At 43.4% G+C, this 26,344-nt stretch overlaps 1 protein-coding gene and 1 long non-coding RNA gene across 2 annotated transcripts; one reads left to right on the forward strand and one right to left on the reverse strand.

Annotated features, from left to right (window-relative positions):
* Positions 1–427: 427 nt before the first annotated feature.
* On the reverse strand, positions 428–12,744 carry LOC109154219. The gene is made up of 3 exons (XR_002049667.1): positions 12,641–12,744; positions 8,155–8,159; positions 428–438 (listed from the first exon to the last, which is right to left on the reverse strand). It is a non-coding gene; the product is annotated as an uncharacterized LOC109154219 (long non-coding RNA).
* Positions 12,745–16,485: 3,741 nt separating this feature from the next.
* On the forward strand, positions 16,486–17,193 carry LOC109154205 (RNA-directed DNA polymerase homolog). Its single transcript, XM_019302044.1, has one exon. The coding sequence runs from the start codon at positions 16,486–16,488 to the stop codon at positions 17,191–17,193; it is 708 nt and encodes a 235-aa protein (XP_019157589.1).
* The last annotated feature ends 9,151 nt before the right edge of the window (positions 17,194–26,344 follow it).

Below are 26,344 nucleotides of genomic sequence, written 5' to 3' on the forward strand. Positions count from 1 at the left end.
AACGAACCACCACCAATCACGGCAACACATGCCCGGATAACACAATGTTATCCCCCAATCACGTGGACCCATCACTCAGGCCACAACTCCATAGTCACGTCACGGCCACCACGAGGACCGCTGCAATACCTTGTTGACTAGTGTCCCATACCACTAATCGTGCAATCCAGGTGGAGCCACACACGCACCACCACTCACACGAGAGTCAAACAACGGATTACAACGAAGGTATGAAACATACTCAATCAAGGAACGGGTCACAGCCCAACGACAACAACGATGGATAACACAAGTTTTCATCAACCAAACAGAAGGTACAAACAACACACACGCTAGCATTAAGACAACAAACTAGTATGCATATCAACGGGGAAACTCAAGATAGTTCCGAGGAACACACAAGACACCTATTGGTGCAACGAAACACAATGTTGAACACTTAGCACGAATCAAGACACCAAAGTCCTACATGGATACCTACCATATAGTTCTAGACCTACAAAACATCAAGAAGACACTCAAATAGTTCCACAAAAGAACATCGGGAAGTCAAAAGATCAAACACCAAGACTACCAAATCACGGGGAACAAATCCCAACATCACCACAACCATGTACCCGCGGGTGGACCCACGGGTAGTGCCCTACCCGTGGTCCCGCCCGCGGGAATAATATCCCACGAGGCCTGTACCCGCGGGGAGGCCGACGGGTGGTGCCCCGCCCGCCGTTCCGCCCGCAGGAACATACCTGTTCCACAACAAATCCCTTCGGGGATTTTCTTCTCCATACACAAATTCAAGTCCAAAACATGCCAAATCTCACCAAACACAACAAAATGACTTGAACCAGGAAATTGCCAAGCAATGGCACAAAGGAACCCTAAACACAAGCTCTAGATATGCAATATCACAAGATAAATGCATAAACCCTCACATTTCATATCAAAACACAAGTAGAATCCAAGAAATCACATATAGGTAAGCAAAATAGGTTTTGTAGAGGATGGGTTACCTCTTGAAGACCAAAAGACTTCTCTTAACACCACAACAAGCTCTCTACAAGGCTCACTTCTCAAACCCACTTCAAGATCAAACCAAAAGATCATAAAGATCTCACCTTTAAGAAAAAGACAACTAAGATGGAACCAAAAAGACTAGACAAGCTTAGATCTTACCCTTCTAGATGCCCAAATAGGTGAAAGGTTGAATCTTGGAAGCAAAACTTGGAATCTTGACAAGGGTTTCAACTTGGCTCGGAGAATAAGCTACACTTCTATTCTAGAGAGAAGGTAGAGATATTTTTCTAGGAATTGTAAGGAATGAAATGAAGAAGTCTTCTAGGTTGGGATACAATACTAACTCTTGGTGAAAAGACAAGGCTACCCTTACTAACCCTTAGAAAGTGTAAGGAACAAGGGAACTCCTCTCTAATCACAGGGTACAACACAACTTAAAGATTGACTAGTCAAATACTAGTCCTTGAGTATTAAAAATCAGGATTTTAGGAATCAATTCCTCAAAAGAAATAGAATTAATTACTCAATTAATTCATGGATTGGAGTGTGGACTTTTGGGGTGTCACACATCGCCCACCGACTGAGTCCCTCAGCGGTGTGTAGGGCCTGATTCGCTATGACCCACCGACTGTGCCCATCAACGGTGTGTAGGATCATAAGTCCACCCTTGTAAAGTGGATCACAGTCCACCGACTGAGTGCGTTAGCAGTGTGTAGGACTGTGATCCGCCGCTGAGTTCGTCAGCGGTTTATAGGGTTGGCTGCGATCAACTCCCTTCATGCTGCGATATGAGGTAGGGTGCTGCGGGGCTGTGTTAGTGCTATATGCACTAACCCTCATGTTCGGGGCGTGCGATTGGTCTCGTGGCGCCACCAAAGTGTGATTGTGTGACAGAAATGATGATGGGATGATGATATGATTGATTTGAAAGTGATCTGTGACCTTAGTTGCGTATTCTTTATGATGGTTGTTTCTACTTAACTGTTATCATTGATTATTGTGCTTGCCCCTATTTGCTGAGTTTATTCCGGGTTTTAAAGCTAGAGTCTCTTAAGAATATATCTTCCTGCTTCAAAATGGTTTTCATATATCTATATATATATATATATATATATATATATATATATATATATATATATATATATATCTATCTATATTGTATTTCAACGCGTTGGAGTGGGTTACCAGCATCATTCGCTGAACAGATATATTTGGCTTTCAGGCACCAATGAATAGACCCGGAGCGCGCTAGAGATCCGAAGCATAGATTAGTTTGTTTCCCTTTCGGCCTGCGTGCAATGATTATGTATTGGCATTTTTATTGAGGATTTTAGTTAGTTAGCCTGTGCATCTGAGTTCTCCAGCTCAGATGTGGCATAGCACCTCGCACACTTATGTAGATTTTGGGATTTAATAAGAATTCACCTTTATTATATAAGTTTAAAAAGTTTAAAAATTTCAGGGTGTTACACCTAGACTAGTGGCTTGCGCCTAGACTTGTTATGCTTATTGTTTTGATAGACTTTAGCCTGTGCACCCATGGTTTATGGGTGTGGCATAACGCTTTCCCAATTTTAGTATAGCTTTCGCTTAATGTTTGTCTTGATGATTAGTTGTTTACCTTTGAATTTAAGATTTAAAAGTGTAGATAAATCGGGGGTGTTACAGTTGGTATCAGAGCCTAGGTTTGTGCCGAGGATGTTAAGAGTTGGACTTTAGGAACCTAGAGTGGAACCTAGGTAAGTGCTTTCAAGTGTAAGACCTTAAGAAGTTAAGCTCGAATCCTAAGTGTTTAAGTACCTAAGTCTTATGAACCTTAGGACGCGCGGTGAGGTTGTGAGTTCTCTTATCTTTTTCTGTTGCGCTTCCTATGCTTTGTTATTCTTTCTGTTATGGGATCTTTTAAGTTAAGGCACCGGGTAAGGGTGCGGGCTTCTAAGCTTCCTCCCGTTTTCGTGCTGTTTCTGTAGAAGTCAAGGATGGTACCATCGGGACGTCGTGCAAGGACTTCACAACCGGCCACCAACGATCAGCTAGTTCAAAGCCTGCATCAGCTGACGCAAATCACCCAAACGCTGAGCAACGCCCTCCTCAACAACAGCCACCCTCCTCAGAATGGGAATCGGGACGTAGTACGCCAAGTATCAAGTCTCCGTCCCCCGATCTTCGCCGGTGAAGAAGATCCCTCCGTGCTGGAAGAGTGGATCCGGATGTTTGACAAGATCTTCGAAGTAGTGGTCTTCCCGGAGGATCGCCAAGTGGAGTTAGCTACGGTCTACTTTAGGCAAGAAGCAGACTTGTGGTGGATGCTTGAAAGGCCAGCTTGTAGACAAGATCCGGGGTTTAGTTGGGAAATCCTGAAGGATAAGCTACATGAGCGGTTCTATCCTGCTCATGTCAAGGCGGAAAATTACGAGGAGTTCCTCCACCTTAAACAAGTACCCTTGTCGGTAATGGAGTACCACAAGAAGTTTTTGGAGTTAGCCCGTTTCGCCTCAGTTTTGGTACCTACCGAGGAGTGTAAAGTTGAGAAGTTTGTGGCTAGACTCAACTTCGAGGCTAGGAAAGCCTTGACTGTGTCAAAGCCCAAGACTCTCAATGAGGCCTACCTTTGTGTAGCCGACCTCTACCGGGTGCAACAAGTTCAGAAAGGAATCCGGGAGAGCTGTAAGAGGAGTTTTGAAACAAGTGTTGCACCTGTGGTTATGAGTTTGTCAGTTACCGGTGCCGAACCATCTAGAAGCCTTCAAAGTAACGACTCTAAGAGTGGTGAGACTCCCCATCCAATCCGGAACAACAAGGTTAAGGGAAGGTGCTCCGTTTGCAAGAAGTGTGGATGTGGCCACCCAGGATGGACTATCATAGGAAGCCAGTAGAGTGCTTTGCTTGTGGTAAGAAAGGTCACCGGTCCTTTGAGTGCGTGCCTAAGAGGAAAACTTCAGCAAGCCCGAAACCAGCTGATAATGTGAGACCTCAGTCGGGAAGCAAGCTTCAAAGGGGAATCAACAGCGGATGAAGTGGAATAAGCAGCCAGGACCCGGGTGCGAAGCCGAGACCTCGGCGAGGAAAGATCCGCAGTCGTGAGTCAGATGCAAGTTGAAACTGATGAAGTAAGTTCTTTTACCCTTTTGTTGCACCTCCCTTTGAGTTGAAACCGATGGAGAGGGTGTTCTTAGCTTGTCAAGCAGAAGAAACCGTTTGAAGTCAAAGAACCCTTGACCCTTTTTAATCTTTTTCCTCCTCCTAGACGAACCCAATCATTCTTTTTTTGAGTAATCCTTTTTCTTCCGAACCTTGTTCTTGTTTCTTTCCTAACCATCTTGTGTAAGACGACGGTGACTTCAGCTTTTGAAGGAAATCTGGCAAGGTCTGAGAGTTAAGTTGCGTCAAAATCGAAGAAAAAAACCTTCAGTTCGACAAAAGTGGTAGTGATCAAGCGCCGAGCAGACGTGCTCGCCCGAAGTCGGAAATCCCTAACCCCCTTAAAGCTGTTTTCCTCTCTTTACCTTGACGGACCAAAATCTTTTTTTATTGGAAAATCATTCCTATCTTTTCGAAACTCGTTCTTGCTCCATTCTTGAATTGACTCTGTACAAGGTAACAACCTCATTTTCCTAAGTTGTGACTTTGAAAATCTTGATTCCCTTTCTGATCAATGCTATCCTTGAACCTTAACATAGAACTCTTCCGCTAGGAAATCATTTTCTATCCTTTTAAACCTCGTTCTTGTATTCCTCGCTTCTAATGATTCTATGCAAGGTGGCAACCTTATTTCCTAAGTTGCACTTTGATGACTTTGATCCTATTCCTAAGTAACGTGATCCTCGAGTTTTGAACCTAAACCTTTCGCTCTAACCTTCTTCGTTGAACCAAGTCTCTTCTTGTGAACCTTCTTTCCCCCGAGTTACCTTTTTCCTTGCTACCGTTCCTGCTTTGTACCTTTCATCCAGATCGAAAGTTTTGAAGTTTTCAAGCACTACTTTGTAGAGAGTTGTGGAGGTGTGTTAATGCAAGTGTTAAGTTAGCAGCCTGCAACAAGTTAGCCCAAGAGCTAGGGAGAAGGACATCCTGATTGTGTTTTGGAGCTGGCAGTGGTGGCTTTTGTTTGGAAGTGACCGATCCAGTTCAAGCGGTTGTTGAGATCATGATGTGCAGTGTGAGTAGCTTGCTTCCTTTGTTTGGAGGAATCAACGGTGAACTGTTGAAGACGCGACCCTTATTCTTCGTTCCCTGGTAATCCAACTTTAGAGTTCTCTTGGTGTTAGTTTCCGTTGTAGCTTGTTCCTTAGCTAAGACGTCTAGGTCTGGGTAGATCGGTGGTTAGTAATAAGTAGGGATTTAAGTTTAAGGTACAATTAGTCTTCCCTTCCGGTAAATCTTTTGTTTATCACCTTATCTTTCTTTCTTGACTTACCATTGTGAACCCTCAGCCTAATTCTAAGCTTATCAATCTTATCACCGTAAATTGAAACCTTGATTTCTTTAGCTTTGATTAGTTGGTGGACACCTTTGTTCATTGCTTTCTGTTGTCACACCTTTGTTCATTGCTAGTCTTTTTGGTAACCCGTCGTGCCCAAGCTTCTGGGACGAAGCTTCTTGTTAGGGGGGGAGGATGTGACACCCCGTAAATCTAAATGCTAATTGGGAATAATTAAGGAATTAATCTTAGCCTTCCTTAGTAACTTCTTCCTAAAATTCTGAAATTTCATAGTCGAAGGACTAGAAATTGAATACTCTTCTTGGTGTACCTTGTGCCTTGTGTGTTGTACCTCAATCCCTTATTCATCCAAACCTTAGTAAGGGTAACTTGGTCTTTTCACTAGTGAGAAGTGCTCATGTTTCCCAAGCAAGACCTATTGTCTTCATTCCATGCTAGACAAAGTTCTAAAAACTCTCCAACCTCTCTCTAAAAGAATCCTATCTTTCTCTCCAAGTCAAAAAGGGAACTTCCAAGCTTTGCATAGTCTTCCACCAAGATTCCAACTTTCCAAAACTACAAGGATAGGAATGGTAAGATCTATCCTTGCCTACCTTTTCCTTACAAGATTCCCCAATCTTTTCTCTAAATCTTTCATCTACCTTGTGGGTTTTGGGGGTTTGTAGAAGATCTAGTGGTGGGTGAAGTGCTAGGTTGATCTAGAGGAGCTTTGGTCTTGCTTTGAGGTTGAAGAAGGTGTTCTTGGTCTACAAGAGGTAACCCATGCTACACAAAACCTATTTTCACTTGATAATAATAATTATTGGCTACTATGTGACATTCTTGATGTGTTTGAGTGATTAATGCATGATCTTGGGATAATGCATTTTTAGAGCTTGTATTTAGGGTTCTTAAATGCTTTTATTTGAGATATTCATTGGTTTAAGTCATATCTTTGTGGTATGGAAGATTTGGGGTCATTTGGACTTAAACTTAGCCTTGTAGAAGAAAAACCGCGAATGCTAATTTTTGGGTGCAGGACATACCCCGCGGGTGGAACCACGGGTGGGGACCTACCCATGGCCCTACCTGCGGGGAACATGTTTAGTGACTGCGGGGAATTTTTCCCCGTGGTCCTTTCCGTTTTGGTACTTGATGTTTTGGCCTCGTTGTTGAATTGTTGAGCTTTTGTGAGTCTTCTTGAGGTTCCATATGTCTAGAACGATGTTGTAGGAATCCATGGTAGGATTTGGTGTCTTGAATCGTGGTAACGGTCCAACCTTGTGATTCGTTGGGCTAATATGAGTCTTGAAGGTTCGATGGAACCATTTTATTTTAACCGTTTGATATACATGCTAGTCTTGGTGTCATTGATGCTAGTATGTTTTGTTTGTCCCTTTCTATTGAGGACTGGCAACTCGTGTTGCCAATCATGTTGATATTGAATTGAGGTCCATTGTTGTTGTTGAGTATCGTTTCATGTCCTTCATTGAAACCCCTTGATTTAATCCCATGATGTGATCCTGTGTGTATGATTTTTCCTTGATCAAGCTATTGTTGAGCTTATCCTCTGTTGTACACACATTTTATGTGGAATCTAGGTGTTGTTGAATCTCTAGATTCCGTGTGTATTGACTCATGTTGAGATGATGGATTAATGTGATATGATGATTGAGCTGGTAAAGTGGACAGTGTGGGGACTTATGTGTGCTTGCATCCGGTAGTGGGTTTAAAGCTCCGGATTGCCGTTTGGTTACTTGTGACTTGTGGGCAACATGGGAAACTCTTTTCAGTTGCCAGAGATAGTAGCTAACCCGTTGCGCGCTAGATGAGGACTCTAGATAGTATATATCCCATGCTAGACGTTTATCGTTTGTTGGCCTGTGTGCCTAGACTAGTGACCTGTGAGTCTAGACTTGTTATGCATTTTGTTTTGATAGTCTTTGGCCTGTGCACCCATGGTTTATGGGTGTGGCATAATGCTTTCCCGATTTTAATATAGCTTGCGCTTAATGTTTGTCTTGATGATTAGTTTTTTACCTTTGAATTTAAGTTTTAAAAATGTAGATAAATCGGGGGTGTTACAGGCCTACCCGCCGCCCCACCCGCGGGGAATTTGGGTGAACAGGGTATGTACCAGCGGGCAGGCCCACGGGTGGGGGTCTACTCATGGCCCCACCCGCGGGGAACCATTATTGTTGGTGCGGGGATTTGTTCCCCGTGATTCTTTTCTTCGTGGTGTTGATGTTTTGACCTCCTGTTGCTTGATTATTGAGCTCTTTGTGAGTCTTCTTGACGTTTTGTATGTCTAGAACGATTTGTTAGGAATCCATGTTAGGATTTGGTGTCCTGAATCGTGCTAAGGGTCCAACTTTGTGATTCGTTGGGCTAATATGAGTCTTGAAGGTTCGTTGGAACCCTTTTGGTTTATCCTTTTGATGAGCATGCTAGCTTGATGTTGATATGCTAGTATGTACGGTTTGTTCCTTGTTGTTGTGGGTTGGCAACTCGAGTTGTCAATCATTTTGAAGTGGGATTGTAATCCTTTATTGTTGAGTATTGTCTCGTGACTTTGTTGAAATCCCTTGATTTATTCTTATGGTGTATTCTTGTACAAATTGGTGTACCCTTTGTTGATACTTGATTAGGGCTATTGATGAGCTTTAGTACTCTTGATGATGATGACTATGTGTGACTATGAATGACATTGGTGGTTTTGTTACTTGAGCTTTGCTCACTTGAGATCGGTGGTATATGACTATGAATTGAACAATACCTTCGTGTACTTGAGATCGGTGGTATTCTAATTGGTGGTGTAGATTGGTGGTGGACGATGGCCCCAAACTGGGAAAGGTTGGACTCAGAAGTACAGGGTGGCACTTGGAGGTACAGGTTAGAACTGAGATAAGGTCGGGGGTAGCCATAAGGGTGGTACGAAGGTATAAGGTTGGAACTTGAAACATGAATGTGTCATTATGTGATTGTATGATTCCCTTGCTTACGAGTATGTGTTTGATGAACTCTACCTTGTGAATGGTAGGTTGCATCTAGAGTTATGTTGTCCCTTGTTGTTGTGGTTTGTTGTCTTGTTGAGGTTGATGATCCTCATTCTTATTGAGAGTGTGATGAGTCTTTGGTGTTTAAATTACTATATATTGTATTCCTCAGTTCCAAATGGCTTTGATTATATCTATCTATACTATTCTATTTAACGCGTATTGATGGGTTACCAGAATTATTCGTTGACCGGGTGTTATCCTTATGTTTTACAGGTCTTGAGTAGATGACAAGCGGGCTAGATGTGGACTCTAGATAGTGTAGCTCCTGTGCTTAGACGTTTATCTTTTATTGGCCTGTGTGCCTAGATTAGTGGCCTGTGTGCCTAGACTTGCTATGCTTAATGATTGTGATAGATTTAGCCTGTGCACCCATTGTTTATGGGTGTGGCATAACACCTTTCCCGGTTTTAATAACTTCCGCTTTTGATTGCTTTAATGATTAGTTATTTATCATTTGAATTTAAGTTTTAAAATGTTGGTAAAATCGGGGGTGTTGCACTATTGGTGGACTGGATCGGCAGGTGGTCGACGAGGAATACGGTGGAGAGCGTGGAATGGTTTAAGTGTCCCGAAAGAGAAAGGTGGTTTGGGTTTTGAAAGTTGGTTTTAGTGGTGATATTAAAATTAAGAGTATCGTCCTCAAGGAATGGCTTTAAGAGTATTTAAGTAGTGAGGGGTTAACCACAAGTTCATATAGTGTTTGAAAGCTAACCAATAGATAATTGAGTGTTTCATATTCAAACAACACATACTGATAACAAGTGAATTAAATTGAAGGACAATGTATAAAAGAGAGATTTGAACCAAACAATATTGCATAGAATACCTTGTGTAGTCTAAAGTTGAAGTTATTGATAAGTGTCGAAGACACACACTTTTAAGGTCTATTTGGGGTGAATTCTAAGTCTAAAACAATCCTCTGTGTATCCATTTTATGCCAATTTAGCTAGGTTTTGTGTTTTATATATTTTAAGGTAAGTTTTAGGCTTAAACGAGGCAAAGTGGCACAACCAGAGCGAAAGCGGGACAAGAAGACGAGCCGAGACCAAGCCACGAAGGCCACAACGCATGTTTCAGCATGTGTTGTGGAGAGGCAAAAACAAAGAAGATTTCCAGAAAGTTCAACGCGCATCACAACGTGCGTTGTGGTGCACGTTGTCCGGGGTGTTGAAGGCTGCGAAAGGGACTGAAAGGGGATGCTATTTAAAAGGTTTTAGATCAGAGTTTTAGAGGTGGAGAAGCCACTTTTGGAAGAGCTCTATTAGACTTTTACACGTTTTTAGATAGAGGAAGAGATTAGACATTTTGTAGTGATAGAAAACACTCTAGATTGTAAATCTATGCTTGGATTGTTTGGGAGATTCATTGAAGGAAAAGATTGACAACTTCCAATTCAAGAGATCTTGCAAGACTTCTTCTTATTTTCTAATCTACTTGTTTGGCATATCTCTACTCTTTCATTTTTATTGCTTAGATTAGATTTAGATTCATGTATGCTTTTGTAGGCATGGTATTCAATGAAAGGTAATGTAGGCATGGTATTCGATGAAAGGCTTAGGCAAGTCATAAGCAAATCCTAGTAGTCTATGTTACGAAAAGACATATGTCATTCCCTAAGCTTAGCATTTGCATCGTCATTCTTTCCCTATGTTAAATGATTCAAGAGCATCATAATCCACACTAAGAAATTCAACCCTATCTACCTTTACATTTGTTACCTCTTGTGTTTAGATGATTCGTTTTGCTACAACAAACTATTGTTTTGTGTGCGCGTGACATGCTTTCAAATAATGACGATATCTTTGGTTTCCAAAGTTAGCAACTCCAATTTCTCATCCCTTGAGAATGATACAACTTGGGATTCATCCCAACACACATTCTTCTTGACACACGAGGAAAGACGTGTCGTCAGCTAAGAAATTCATAATGACAAACTTCAGGAAATGGTATAAGTGTCAACGTCAATCTCGTGATCAATTGGATTATTAACTAATCTGAAGTCTCATTCTCATGGAATCTTGGCTAGATGTGGCAATTCAACAAACATTTTGTGTGCTCATTTCCTTCAAACTCCCTTTTCTCAAAGGAAAAGTAAGAAATATGAAAGATATGGCTATGGTGTAACCCTATTCTCATAGGTGATTTCACCAATTCCAAATATCTCTGACATAATTTGGCATAACTATGAAAGATTACATTCAATTTCATCAAATTCATAACCAAGTTCAACATGAAGGCAATACAAAATCTAATGTATGCAATTCAAGTCACATTGGCATCCATACAATGAAGTTCAATTCAAATCCCTAGATATATTCAACTACTCATAATTGGAATGTAAAACTAGAATCAACTGAAGTAATAAACATGGAATTCAAAAGTTCAAGTAATATAAATGCAAAAATATAAAACGGAGACCCACCGTGAGTCTCATTGGTCAGATTCTGATCATTGAGACTCATGCTGACACTCACGGTGTGACTATCAGCATGAGTTCAGTGATTAGAATCTGATCAGCACACTCATGCTGAGACTAACACCGTGAGTCTCCTAACCAGAGAATCAGCCAAGGACTGATGTTGGCACTCACGGTGTGAGTGCCAGCATGAGTCCAGCCAAATGACCTTCATGCTATCATTTTGCTCCTTCGATCCCCGGTGTGCCTTCAGGTGCTTCCCTAGTTCTTTAGACCCTTGTTTTCTCCCAAGATTAGCGTCATTTCATACTTGCTTGCACCGTTAGTCAATCTTTTCTTTCTGCAATCAAGATACACCAAATTTGCATTGTTGCACCATCCTTTACCTAACATTTGAGCCAAAACATGCATAAATGATCACAAATATAAGGCTATTTCATGGTATATCAAATTTCCCCACACGTAAACTTTGTTTGCCCTCAAGGAAGACAAAATCCAAGAAATCGCAAGTAGAAATGCCAAACATACTCATCATAATTCTACTTCTTCTAAATGATTGTGCAAACAGGTGATACACATGAAATCAAACACATGTTGATCCTCCTTCTACCCGGGAAATGTGGTGAAATGAGTGTGACTCCCTCAATTGGCTCAAAGTTTAAGAAAACCAAAAACCTCAATGGTTACCTGAATCCTACGAGATGGCTCACCTCATGTTTTTCCCTCTCAAGCAAGGATAGCTTAAAGTCTATTTTAGCTTTTTCCATTGACTCTTTTTTTTTTTTTTCAACCCTCTCGCCTTTTTTTTTATTAGGAGTAGGAATCACACAACTCACTAAAAGTAGAATCTCTCATTTTGGCTTGTGTCACACCGAGAAAATTCATTCTAGGTCTTACCACGTTACATTTCACAAAACTATCCCGTATACACTCCCATTTTTAGAGATCATTAACCTTGGTCCATGTAAGTGGTGGATTGAACCTCAAACAAGCATACAAAATGAATATAAATCCTAGTTGGGTCCTATTCAAATCTCAAACGATCTAAGAGGCTGTTTCCAAAAATTTTTAGCCAATTGAACCTATTACACTCCTTTCACAACAAATGCATGGTAGAAGGAACAACAACACACAAATGAGTTCAAATGTGTCACCTATTTACCCAATCTTTAGCATGAACACAAAGAAAGCACAAGGAACTCTCAATAATCTCAAACCTCCCTACACTTAGAACTTGCTTACCCCCAAGCAAGACAAAACATTAGACAAACAACTAGTGTGGGGGTGGGCCTATAAAATAGGGTGGAGCATGCAACAACGAAACAAACATATGAATGAGTTATGGTTAAATCATGCATGAATACGGATTGGAGGGTGTAGGTAACTCCCTTGGAGTGATAGTCAAAGGTAGTACATTTGCCATACCCGTTCTATCCCGATCATTCAAAACCCCTTCTCGTTTGCTTATTTTTCCACCAAAGTTCCGATCTCCTTCTAGAAGATCTTGAACCAACAAGAGATTACCTAGAAAATTAAAAACCACACAATACAATGGAAAAATGAAAATAATAAAAAGTAAGATAACCTTGGGTTACCTCCCAAGAAGCACCACGTTTAACGTCCTTGGCTCAACGCAACATACAACCAACCATCCATGGACACTTGGACGAGAACTAGTCATTTTGCCCCATCCACTTGCTCTTCAAGATACGCCCTCAAGTGTCGGGCGTTCACAAACTCTTTGAAGCTCAATACTAGCATATTCTCTTCAAAGGTTTGGCATTGATCTACTTCAAAGAATATGCTCTCATACTCCATCTTCTTCTTCTCATCCTCTTTTTCCCTTTCTTCTTCCATTTCCATTTCAAAATTTTCATCTCATAACTTTTCTTCACCTCCCTCTTCTTCACTCTCATACTCCATCTTCTTATTCTGTTCCTCTTTAACGATTTTGCAATGAATTTCCTCAAATTACACATTCTTACTTTCAACCTTTTCTTCTTTGTCCGCAATATTTTCTTCATGTTTTTCTTCCTCTATCACATCTCCTTTCAATTCATTTTCATCATCCACAACCTCACCAATATTCTCACCACAAGCACCAACAACATCAGCATCACAAATATCACCCCAAGTTTGAGCACAATCATCATCACATTCAAGCATGCAATCACCAACATCAGTCTTATGACAAGTGTTTTCTCCTTCATTTCACCTTTGGCGACTTAAGCCATTGTATCTTCAAAGTTCCGGATTGATGCTCGAGTCTCTTTCCTTAGGGAGGAGACCTCTTGCCTTAATATGGAGGCCACTTACCTTAGCTCTTGCTTCCATTCTTGTCGGAAGTGAGTCATGTCTTGTTTTAATTCTTCCAACATTGCCAAGATCTTATTCCTCTTGTCTTGAGGATTTTGAGCGTATGAAAGGTAGTGTTCATCTTGAGTGTTTGGGAAATATTTTTCATTTTGAGGGGTTTGTGTGTGTTGGATGTTTTTAGAGTAAGAGTTACAAGGGTAGGCTTTCTATGAATAGAGATTTTGTGATGGAGCATTATTATATCCATCTTCTATATGTAAGGCTTGAGTTGGAGAAGGGCCATATGATTGAGCATCATTGTATCTTTCTTAGGGAATGTAGTCCTCGTATCCTTCATATTGGTCTTGATTGTGGTCTTGAGGCTCTTTATAATGGCTTTTGTTTCTCCTTGGATGGTAATAATCATCATAAGCCATCTCTTGATCATCATATTGAGCCCAAAGTGGTGGTGGATTTCTTGGTCGATTTTCCTCTTGTGAAGTTCTATATCTTCTTGGAAAAGGTGAGCTATAGTCCTTAAACTCTCCATAGTTGTGACCATTGAAAGATTGAGCATCATAGCATCTCCTTTGTGGCTTATAGCTTCCTTGATCCTCTTGTTGGAATCTTGACATAGAAAACATCATCTTGGAACAACCTACAATCACAAAGACAAGAGAAAGATTTTGCAACTAAAAGTTGTTGCTTGAGAGAGTAGTTTCATTTCAAGAGACAAAAGTTCACAAGTAAACAAAGTAAATTGCAAATCAAAAAGTAAATGGGGTTAGACTCTCTAACTTTAATGTTGTCTCTTGTTAACCCTAATGGACTCACTACTCAAAACCGATGTCATTCCCCGGGAACGGCGCCATTTCAAAGTTGGTTTTAGTGATGATATTAAAATTAAGAATATCGTCCTCAAGGAATGGCTTTAGGCGTATTTAAGAAGTGAGGGGTTAAACACGAGTTCATATAATGTTTGAAAGCTAACCAATAGATAATTAAGTGTTTCATATTCAAACAACATATTCTGATAACAAGTGAATTAAACTGAAGGACAATGTATAAGAGAGAGATTTGAACCAAACAACATTGCATAGAATACTGTGACACCCCAAAAATCCACACTCCAATCCATGAATTAATAGAGTAATTAATTCTAATTCATCTTTGTTGTTGTTGGGCTGTGATCCGTTCCTTGATTGAGTATGTTTCATACCTTCGTTGTAATCCGTTGTTTGACTCTCGTGTGAGTGGTGGTGCGTGTGTGGCTCTACCTGGATTGCACGATTAGTGGTATGGGACACTAGTCACCAAGGTATTGCAGCGGTCCTCGTGGTGGCTGTGACGTGATTATGGAGTTGTGGCCTGAGTGATGGGTCCACGTTTATTGGGGGATAACATGTGTTATCCGGGCATGTGTTGCCGTGATTGGTGGTGGTTCGTTGGTGGTTATAGGTGGGGGACGACGGTCCCGGCGGAATAAGGTTGGACTTGGCTGTACAGGGGATCCTGGAGGTAATGGTTGGAAAGAAGGTACAAGGTTGGGGGTAGCCATAATGTTGGAACAGGGCATAAGGAAGGCATACCAACTCGCGATGGGTGATGTGGTGAGGGCTTGTAAAGCCGGCGTTGTGTGATCTTCTCTCGTGACGTGTGTAGTCACGGTGGCTTGTGTTGTTTTTTCATGTGTTGCCGTTGGGTGAGTCATTATCCTTGTGTGTGGTTAACCTTTGTGGTTTGGGATGTGTTCCCATGTGGTCTTGAGAGTGATGAGTCTTGTGTTGACTGGTGATCTTGGTTTTTGACTTATATATATGTATTCCGTTTTGAAAATGGTTTTTATATCTTATATCTACCTATTTATGATATTTAACGGTATTGGTGGGTTACCAGCATTATTCGCTGACCGGGCGTCGTCCCAATGTTTATCTTTGTATCTTTCAGGTGGTGTTTAGACGAGAGCGATGTCTAGAGCCTGGTAGCTTAGCACCTTTGTGTTTTTGTGGCCTCTGCGCCAATGTTTTTAGACTGTTTTAGATTGATGTATTGGGATAGTATTATACACTTGCAGATTGTTGCCTTAGCGTTACCTAGTGTGGTATACGTGGCATAACACCCCTTTTTGGATTTCTTTTATCCAGTTTCCGTTTATCTTCCGTTGTGCTAGTTTTGTTGTTAATCTGCTTGTGTTAGGACTTCAATTGGGCATTGTTTTTGGGGGGTGTTACAGTTGGTATCAGAGCATAGGTTTGAGCCTAGGAAGAGTTAAGTCTAGACTTTCTAAGTGGTTAAGTGTGTTTTGAGACCTCTAAGCGACCTTAAGAAGCTAAGTGTTAAGCTTAGGACTCTAGGTTGCACGGTGAGATGTGTGTTGTTTGCTGTCTTGCTTGTTTGCTCTTTTTGGTAATCTCGTTGTTGTTGTAGAAGTCTGTGATGCCTCCTCGTCAGCGAACCTCAGTGTTTGAAGATGTGGGTGAAGTGGTTAAGAAATCTCGGTTGACTGAAGCTAGCAATGCTTCTGGAGTGATTGAGCGGTGGATCCGGAGTGGTACGTCCACAAGAGTAAGTCATAGTGCAGTGACTTTGCCAGCACACCGTGATATAAGAGAGTATGGGAGGATAGAGGTTCATCATCCGGCGGTAGGGTCATCTCAAGGGAGAGTGCTCACCTTAAATGAAGTTCGAACAAGTGACAGTGACGTAGTAGTGGGAACCTTCCTTGTGCAATCTGTGCAAGCAACAGTCTTGTTTGATTCTGGGGCGTCTAACTCGTTCGTATCACCCGGACTCGTGAAGAAGTTGGGCTTGTCTGGGGGCACGGGAGTGAGGTTTAACGTGAAGGTAGCATCGGGAGAAGTTAGGAAATGTGCGACCGTCTTTTTGAGGGCATCAAGATCTACATCAAAGGTGAAGAGTTTCCTAGTGATCTAATCAAGTACGACTTGGACGGGATGGATGTGGTCCTAGGTATGGACTGGTTGGGGCGGTTTAGAGCCCAAATCTTGTGCAAAGATCAGAAGGTGGTGCTACGAGGACCTAGCGGGAAAAGAGTGTCATACAGTGGAAAGATGGAGGAACCCAAAATTAAGCTGGTATCCATGACAAAGATGAAGATGTATATGGATAAAGGCAATGAGTTGTACTTCTGTTCGGTCGAGAACTTGAAGGCAAAATGAGAGGTAGCTCAATCTATTCCCGTAGTCCGTGAGTTTCTTGATGTTTTTCCCAAAAAAATACCGGGTATGCCGCCTGCTAGGGAAGTGTAATTTTCAGTGGATCTTATGCCGGGCACTGCACCCATCTCTAAAGCCCCGTATCGTTTGGCTCCGCCTGAAATGCAAGAGTTGAAGGCTCAATTGCAAGAACTCCTTGACAAGGGTTATATCCGGCCAAGTACATCGCCTTGGGGAGCTCCGGTGTTGTTTGTAAAGAAGAAGGACGGGAGTATGAGGTTGTGTATTGACTACCGGGAACTGAATCAAGTTACCATCAAGAACAAATACCCTCATCCAAGAATAGATGACTTGTTTGATCAACTCCGTGGCGCGGGAGTGTTTTCCAAAGTTGACTTGAGGTCAAGATACCATCAGATAAAGGTAGCAGACAAGGATATTCCTAAGACTGCGTTACGGACTCGGTACGGTCACTACGAGTTTACAGTTATGCCGTTTGGGATGACTAATGCCCCTGCAGTTTTTATGGATCTGATGAACATAGTGTTCAAACCCCACCTCGATGATTTTGTGATCGTGTTCATCGACGATATTTTGGTCTATTCGAAACATAAGAGAGAGCATGTTGGACATCTTTGGACGGTACTTCAGATCTTGAGGGAGAAACAGTTGTATGCCAAGTTCTCTAAGTGCGAATTCTGGAGAGACAGTGTGACGTTTCTAGGCCACGTGATTGATAGTAGAGGGATTTCTGTGGATCCGGACAAGATACGGGCAGTGAAGGAATGGACTGCACTTCATCGATGTCGGAAGTAAGAAGTTTTCTTGGTTTAGCAGGTTATTATCGAAGGTTTGTTTTGGATTTCGCTAAGGTGGCTCAACCTTTGACCAAGTTTGTAACACCCCGTGTTACGATCCCTAAACCAATTAAATCATTTAATCAATTACCCAAAAGAAAGAGTTAAATTACAGAAATTAATTAGGAAAAGGCCCACCATAGTCCGTGGGCCCTCATCTCTAAACCCAACCCCTAGTCCTAGAAGGAATAGACCCTAAGTAAGACTCTTAGATATATAAATAGGGAACATAGAAGGCACCTAGAACCCCCACCACAATAATCTCTCACCACACCAAGAATTCCAAGAATTCCCCTAGGAGAAATCAAGAAAGAAGAAAGCTTAAAGGAAGACCCTTCATAGCCAAGGAATTAATTAAAGGCAAAGAGGTAACCCATGTCTCAATAAACCTATTTTCATAGCTATGATTCCGCTCTTAGGATTTCCCCCATATTCATGTGTGATTGATGATTCGTTATATTGATCTTGATAATTGGTATTGTGATTCCATGGGTGATCTTGATGATCTTGACAGGTTCTTGATGATTTTATGGTGTTCTTGATGATTATATGATGTCTTGATAATTGTATGATGTTCTTGATGTTTATGTGATATTCCTACCGAATCTTCATATTAAAGGATGAATTGTGTTCTTGTTAATTTAAAAAGGGATTAGAACCCTAGGTTGTATCGTGGAATTCGTATGGTATTATTCTTGGTATTTTGGATGGGAATTCGTATAATTGGGCATTGATTATGTTTAGGGAAGCATGATAGGTTACGTGCCGTATGTCTCGCTTTTTGATCCGTTATTTGTCTACGTGTTATTGTCAATTACGTTTGAAAGTGTCTAAGCATGGTTCCGGGTTCCACGATGGTTCCCGGGGCGTTTAATTATGAAGAAGAGTCAGTGGGGGGTAGGTGGGGGTAGGGGACCCGCAACCTACCCACGGCTAAGAATGGCCTCGCCGGCAGCGTGCTGCCCGCCGGGCACCCGCTGCCCGGAATAGTTGTCGCCGGCGGGTGAACCCTCACCCACCGGCTACCCGCTGGTTTGCATCCCAATTCGGGATTTTGGCTTCCCCGTTTGATGTTCCCCCGACCCCCCGTGGTGTCCTAACGGACCCCTCCTATCGTGCCTATGTCTAGTTTGATGTTCGGATACCGTTCGTAGGTTAAAAGAGTCGTGTATATTGCATGCTAGTTGGATTGGTATTCCGTTGGCTTAGGTGTAAGAAGTATGAACCCCTTAGGACTATTCTTAGTTGTGGATGACCACGCATAGGTTTCGTTATACGATTTCTCCCCTTCCCATTGTGCTAATATGGGCTGCTTGTACTTGCTATGTGTTACGTGTGCATGATACCCCAATTTGATTGCGATCAAATTGGTTATACGGGCAGTTGGATGGGTTGAGAACCATACTAACTATTAACCAGGCCGGTTAAGATCGGTCAGGTATATAAATATTATATAGGATTGCGGTCCACTATACGGGCAGTTGAATGGGTTGAGAACTATCCCTACTGTTAACCAGGCCGGTTAAGATCGGTCAGGTATATAATTATTATATAGGGTTGCGGTCCACTCTACGGGCAGTTGAATGGGTTGAGAACCATCCCAACTGTTAACCAGGCCTGTTAAGATCGGTCAGGTATATAAATATTATATAGGGCTGCGGTCCACCGTTCTACATGAGCTGCGGTTCATATTTCCTGGCTGCGGTCAGATGACATACACTTGGGCTGCGGTCCACTGTTTGGTTGCGATCAAACTATGATGAGCTACGGTTCATCGGTCGGTTGCGATCGACCCCTCCGTATTGTGAGACGGGGCAGGGTGCTGCGGGGCCGTGTCGGAGCTATATGTGCTGACCCTCATGTATGGGCATGCGATTGGTCCTGTGGCGCCAACAAAGTGTTCTATATGACGAGATGAGAGGGATTCATGTTGTGACTGTTATGGAAACGTGACCATAGGATTCTTGCTAGTAAACTATACATGCTTAATTGTGATTATAGGTTGTGTTTATCTGTAACTGTGCCCTATGTTGAGAATTGTATATAGTTGGATATGACTGTGGATCGTGTGTACCCCTATTTGTCGAGTCGGTTCCTTGATTTGAAAGCTAGAGTCTCTTAGGATATGTCTTCATGCTTCGAAATGACTTTTCGTATATCTATGTATATATCTATATGTATTGTATTTCAACGCGTTGGAGTGGGTTACCAGCATCTCTCGCTGAACAGATATATTTCGCTTTCAGGCACAGAAGTATAGGCACGGGAGCGCGCTATAACCTCGAAGCATAGAAGTAGATAGTTTCCTTTTCGGCCTGCGCGCCATATTATGCACTCTCCTTATTAAGGATGTTAGCTAGTTAGCCTGTGCACCTGAGTTCCCCAGCTCAGGTGTGGCATAACACCCCGTACACTTTGTATTGTGTTTTGGAATTCAATAAGATTCTACCTTTATTATATAAGTTTTAAAAGTCTTGAAAATCTGGGGTGTTACAGTTGGTATCAGAGCCTAAGTTTGACCCTAGGATAAGACTCTTAAGACCGGACTTTAGGACATTAGGCGGGAACTCTAGGTATTTAGGAATACAGGACCCAGGAATCTTAGGACGCGTGGTGAGATTGTGAAACCTACACATAACTCCCCCTCACTTTGTTTCCTCCCTTATCTGAAGAAAACTTTCCCCGCTTATCACGTCAAGAGAAGGGCACCAAGCCCCAATTTAATGTTCTTATAAACATTGACCCAGGAAGACGACAGCATGGCACCCAACAGAAGACAATCAAGGACTCCAGAACCCGCCGCACACGACCCCCTAACCCAAACACTACAACAACTAACGCAAGTCGCCCTAGCATTGAGCGATGTAGCTCTCCGCAACAACAGGCCCCCACCACCTCCATCAAACGCGAACTTAGACGTCGCCCGACAAGTTTCAAACCATCGACCGCCCACGTTCTCAGGAGAAGAGGACCCCGTGATCCTAGAAGAATGGATCCGGACCCTCGACAAAATTCTAGGGCTCGTGGAATGCCCAGAAGAACGTCTCGTAAAGATAGCCTCGTTCTACCTCGGACACGAGGCCGATCTCTGGTGGATCCATGAGGGGCCCGCTTACCAACAAAAACCAGGGTTCGACTGGAAAAGCCTCAAGACGCGACTACGAGAACGATTCTATCCAACACACGTAAAGGCGTCCATGTACGAAGATTTTCTCCATTTGAAACAAGGGGCAACTACCGTCATGGAATACCACAAACGGTTCCTTGAACTAGCACGCTTCGCACCCGAACTAGTCCCCACCGAGGTAACCAAAATAGAGAGGTTCGTATCGGGCCTCAACTTTGAGGCCCGAAAAGCACTAGTGGTAAGAAGACCCCGGACTCTCAACGAGGCTTACTCCAGTGCCGCTAATCTCTACCGAATCTAACTACTCCAATGCGGGGTTCAGGAACAAATGCGAAAAAGGAACACCGGAGGAGGGGCGCCACCGGTGAAAAGGGCACGAAACGACACCAACACAAGACCGAGTAACCTGGCCAACCAAAGGCCACCCCTGGGAAACAACGACCCTAGCGCCCAAGGCTTTCCTTGCCCGAGATGCAACAAGAACCATAGAGGCAAGGATTGCATGGGCAATCCCTTACGATGCTTCAATTGCGGAGAGGGAGGATGTAACACCCTGTGTTACAGCCACTAAAACCAATTAATCATTTAATCAATTACCCAAAAGAAAGAATTAAATTACAAAAATTAATTAGGAAAAAGCCCACTATGGTCCGTGGGCCCTCATCTCTAAACCCAACCCCTAGTCATAAAAGGATTAGATCCTAAATAAGACCCTTAGATATATAAATAGGGAACCTAGAGGGCACCTAGAACCCCCCACCAGAATAACGCCCACAACCCCAAAGAGCTCCAAGAATCCCCTTAGAAGAAATCAAAAAAGCACGAAAGCTTAAAGAAAGACCCTTCATAGCCAAGGAATTAATTAAGGCTAAGAGGTAACCCATGTCTCAACAAAACCTATTTTCATAGTTATGATTCCCCCTTAGGATCCCCCATATTATTGTGTGTTGATGATTCATTATATTGGTGTTATGATTCCATTGATATTCTTGATGATCTTGACGATGATGGGTTCTTGATGATTAAATGACGTTCTTGATAATTACGTGGTGTTCTTGATGTTCTTAATGATTATATGAGGTTCTTGATAGCTATATGATATTCCTACCGAATCTTGATTTTGAGAGATGAATTGTGTTCTTGTTGGTTTAAAAAATAGTTAGAACCCTAGGTTATATCGTGGAGTTCGTGTGGTGTTATTCTTGGTATATTGGGTGGGATTTCGCATGATCGGGTGTTTATTATGATTAGAAAAGCATGATAGGTTATGTGCCGTTTGTTTCTTGATTTTGATCCGTTAATTGTCTACGTGTGTTATCAATAGCGTTTGAAAGTGTCTGAGCATGGTCTCGGGTTCCACGAAGGTTCCCGGGGCGTTTTTGGTGTTAATGAGTCAGTGGGGGGTAGGTGGGGGTAGGGGACCCGCCACCTACTCGCGGCCGAAAAGGGGCAGCCGGCGGGCGGGCAGCTGCCCGCCGGGCACCCGCTGCCCGGAACAGTAACGCCGGCGGGCAGCCGGCGGGTGAACCCTCACCCACTGGCTACCCGCTGGAAATTCCCACACTCGGGACCCCGGCTTCCCCGTTTGATGTTTCCCTGACCCCCGTGGTGTCCCAACGGACTCCGTCTATCGTGCCTATGTCTAGTTTGATGTTTCGGGTACCGTTCGTAGGTTGTATGAGTCTTATATATTGCATGCTAGTTGAATTGGTATCCCGTTGACCCAGGTATAAGAAGTATGAACCCCTTAGGAGTATTCCTAGTTGTGGATGATCACGCATAGGTTTCGTTATACGTTTTCCCCCTTCCCAATGTGTTAATATGGGTTGCATGTGGTTGCTATGTGTTATGTGTGCATGTTACCCCGATTTGGTTGAGATCAATCGGTCTATACGGGCAGTCGGATGGGCTGAGAACCATACCGGCTGTTAACCAGGCTGGTAAAGACCGGTCAGGTATATAAATATTATATAGGACTAAGTTCCACTATACGGGCAGTCGGATGGGCTGAGAACCATACCGGCTGTTAACTAGGCTGGTAAAGACCGGTCAGGTATATAAATATTATATAGGACTAAGTTCCACTAAACGGGCAGTCGGATGGGCTGAGAACCATACCAGCTGTTAACTAGGCTGGTAAAGACCGGTCAGGTATATAAATATTATATAGGACAAAGGTCCACTATACGGGCAGTTGAATGGGTTGAGAACCATCCCAACTGTTAACCAGGCTGGTAAAGACCGGTCAGGTATATAAATATTATATAGAACTGCGGTTCATCAGTCGGTTGCGATTGACTCCTCCGTAATGTGAGACGGGGCAGGGTGCTGCGGGGCCGTGTCAGAGCTATATGCGCTGACCCTCATGTATGGGCATGCGATTGGTCGTGTGGCGCCAACAAAGTGTGCTATGTGATGAGATGAGAAGAATTGATGATGTGACTGTTATGGAAACGTGACCATAGGGCTCTTACTAGTAATGCTTAATTGTGATCGTTGGTTGTGCTTATCTATAACTGTTCCATATGTGAGAATTGTTTATACTTGATTATGACTATTGATTGTGTGTACCCCTATCTGTCGAGTCGGGTCCCTGATTTGAAAACTAGAGTCTCGTAGGATATATCTTCATGCTTCTAAATGACTTTTCGTATAACTATGTATATATGTATATACGTATTGTATTTCAACGCGTTGGAGTGGGTTACCAGCATCTCTCGCTGAACAGATATATTTGGCTTTCAGGCACAGAATAATAAGTCACTGGAGCGCGCTAGAACTTGGAACGTAGAAGTAGTTAGTTTCCCTTTTCGGCCTGCATGCCATGTTTACGCATTTACATTATTGAGACATTAGTTAATTAGCCTGTGCACCTGAGTTCTCTAGCTCAGGTGTGGCATAGCACCCCGTACTCTTGTATTCTGTTTGGGATTTAATGAGATTTCACCTTTATTTCATAAGTTTTAAATATCTTGAAAATCTGGGGTGTTACAGAGGACACAAGGCCTTCCAGTGCACCCAACCCCAAAGATCACGCACCACCACCACGGGTCAACACGGGGGCACCGCTCATCACGGGAACTACGGCGCTCCCGGAAAGATATACGTCATGAGCCGCACCCAGGCTGAACTCGGGAACAAGGGCAACCACGAGGAAGGGAACCTAATCCCAGAAAACGAGGACCATACAAACCCCGCGGAAGAAAATCAAGAGGACGAGTTCTGTCTAGGGTAGTTCGGCAATTTCCTTGTAATCACCTACGTAGTAGAATTACTTACTTAGCTTAATTACTTCTTCTTCCCCACTTCCTCTTCTACTCTCTCTCACTCACCCCGCCGCCCCCCCCCCCCCCCCCCCCCCACCGTAGAAACTCCGTCAGCCACTCGACGCCACCACCAGCCGAACGCCGTCACCGGCCGACCGCCTCCCGCCAGTCCCACACCGCCGTGCCATCGCCCAGCCACCTTCGCCCGGAGGTCACCCACGCCACGCCCAGCCACCATCCAGCTGCAACCCGCTGCCGCTGCCCAACGCCACTGCCACGCCGTCGACCCCTCATCGCGCCGACACTGGAACCCACCTAACCGCCACCTCCCTCGCAATGCCGCGCCGCCAAGGGCCTCGCCGGAAAAACGTGCCGGAGCTCCACCGCCGTCTCGCTGGAAAATCACCGGAAAGTTCACCGGATAATTTCGCCACCAAGAAAAGCTTCACGATGCCGAAAAAGCCCCTCAGAACCCGCACCCCGGAATGGAACAACGCCGATTACACCGTGATCGGAGGTAAAGCCCTTGAACCCGACCAATTCTCTCCAGAATTGGTTGATATGCTTAAACACCAAGGGCTTTTGGATACGTATCTCGCCATCAAGGGGGATACGTACCCCGAATTGGTGAAAGAATTCTACCAACATCTAGTAGCCACCAAACGGGGTGATAAGTTAGAAATCACCACCAAGGTCCGCGGCAAGGAAATCATACTCTCCGAAGGCCGTTTGGCCAAGCTCTTGAAATTGACCACCACGGGTGTGTCAAACTACGACCGTAAGGGGTGGATTGATACCCAAAACATGGGATACAAGGACTATCTCAGGTATCTACTCGGGAAAGAGGAAGGATTCACCTCGGCCACACGACCGAATAGGAAGTGGCTATCGGCGGAGCAAAAGATATTGGTTATGATTGTGACCGATAGCCTCTTGCCCACAAACAATAAGAGCAAGGACGTGGGAAGCTTAGAGTGCGCCTTTGACTACCTCTTGAAACATAAAATCAAGTTCAACCTACCGGCCCTCATGCTACAACACATGGAGTTTTGCAAAACAAACAACCGACTTAGCCTACCCTACGGGATGATCCTAAGTTGGATCAAGGAGAAGAAGGGGGTAGACCTAAGCCACACCGAGGTTAAAACCGCAAACGGCATGGACTTTAACGCCCAAAACCTCCGCCGCAACGATATCTACTACACTGAAGGGGGACTTTACCTCACCCTCGAAGAAATTTGCCTTAAACCCGAGGAGGAGCGAAGGGAATTGGTCGACCGATTGGACATCTCCAACAAAAAGATCAAACGAGCGATGCAAGATTGTGGGGGTTTGGAGGGAAATGAGGAACAGGAGGATGGGTTGAGAACCATACTAACTATTAACCAGGCCAGTTAAGATCGGTCAGGTATATGAATATTATATAGGGCTACGATCCACTATACGGGCAGTTGAATGGGTTGAGAACCATCCCAACTGTTAACCAGGCCGGTTAAGATCGGTCAGGTATATAAATATTATATAGGGCTGTGGTCCACTATACGGGCAGTTGAATGGGTTGAGAACCATCCCAACTGTTAACCAGGCCGGTTAAGATCAGTCAGGTATATAAATATTATATAGCGCTGTGGTCCACTATACGGGCAGTTGAATGGGTTGAGAACCATCCCAACTGTTAACCAGGCCGGTTAAGATCGGTCAGGTATATAAATATTATATAGGGCTGCGGTCCACCGTTCTACATGAGCTGCGGTTCATATTTCCTGGCTGCGGTCAGATGACATACTCTTGGGCTGCGGTCCACTGTTTGGTTGTGATCAAACTATGGTGAGCTGCGGTTCATCGGTCGGTTGCGATCGACCCCTCCGTATTGTGAGACGGGGCAGGGTGCTGCGGGGCCGTGTCGGAGCTATATGCGCTGACCCTCATGTATGAGCATGCGATTGGTCCTGTAGCGCCAACAAAGTTTGCTATATGATGAGATGAGAGGGATTGATGTTGTGACTGTTATGGAAACGTGACCATAGGATTCTTGCTAGTAAACTATACATGCTTAATTGTGATTATGGGTTGTGTTTATCTGTAACTGTGCCCTATGTTGAGAATTGTATACACTTGGTTATGACTGTGGATCGTGTGTACCCCTATTTGTCGAGTCGGTTCCCTGATTTGAAAGCTAGAGTCTCTTAGGATATGTCTTCATGCTTCGAAATGACTTTTCGTATATCTATGTATAGATCTATATGTATTGTATTTCAACGCGTTGGAATTGGTTACCAGCATCTCTCGCTGAACAGATATATTTGGCTTTCAGGCACAGAAGTATAGGCACGAGAGCGCGCTAGAACCTCGGAGCATAGAAGTAGATAGTTTTCTTTTCGGACTGCGCGCCATATTATGCACTCTCTTTATTAAGGATGTTAGCTAGTTAGCCTGTGCACCTGAGTTCCCCAGCTCAGGTGTGGCATAGCACCCCGTACTCTTTGTATTGTGTTTTGGAATTCAATAAGATTCTACGTTTATTGTATAAGTTTTAAAAGTCTGGAAAATCTGAGGTGTTACAAAGTTACTAAGGAATGAAGTGCCTTTCGTTTGGGATAAAGCTTGTGAGTTAGGATTTCGAGATTTGAAGGAGATGCTCACGACTGCACCAGTCTTAATATTGCCATCAGGAACGGAAGGGTTTGCGGTATACAGTGATGCATCCAAGAAAGGAC

The sequence above is a fragment of the Ipomoea nil genome, unplaced genomic scaffold (genome assembly GCF_001879475.1).
Source record: "Ipomoea nil cultivar Tokyo-kokei standard unplaced genomic scaffold, Asagao_1.1 scaffold2610, whole genome shotgun sequence".
In the NCBI taxonomy this organism is placed as follows: Eukaryota; Viridiplantae; Streptophyta; class Magnoliopsida; order Solanales; family Convolvulaceae; genus Ipomoea; species Ipomoea nil.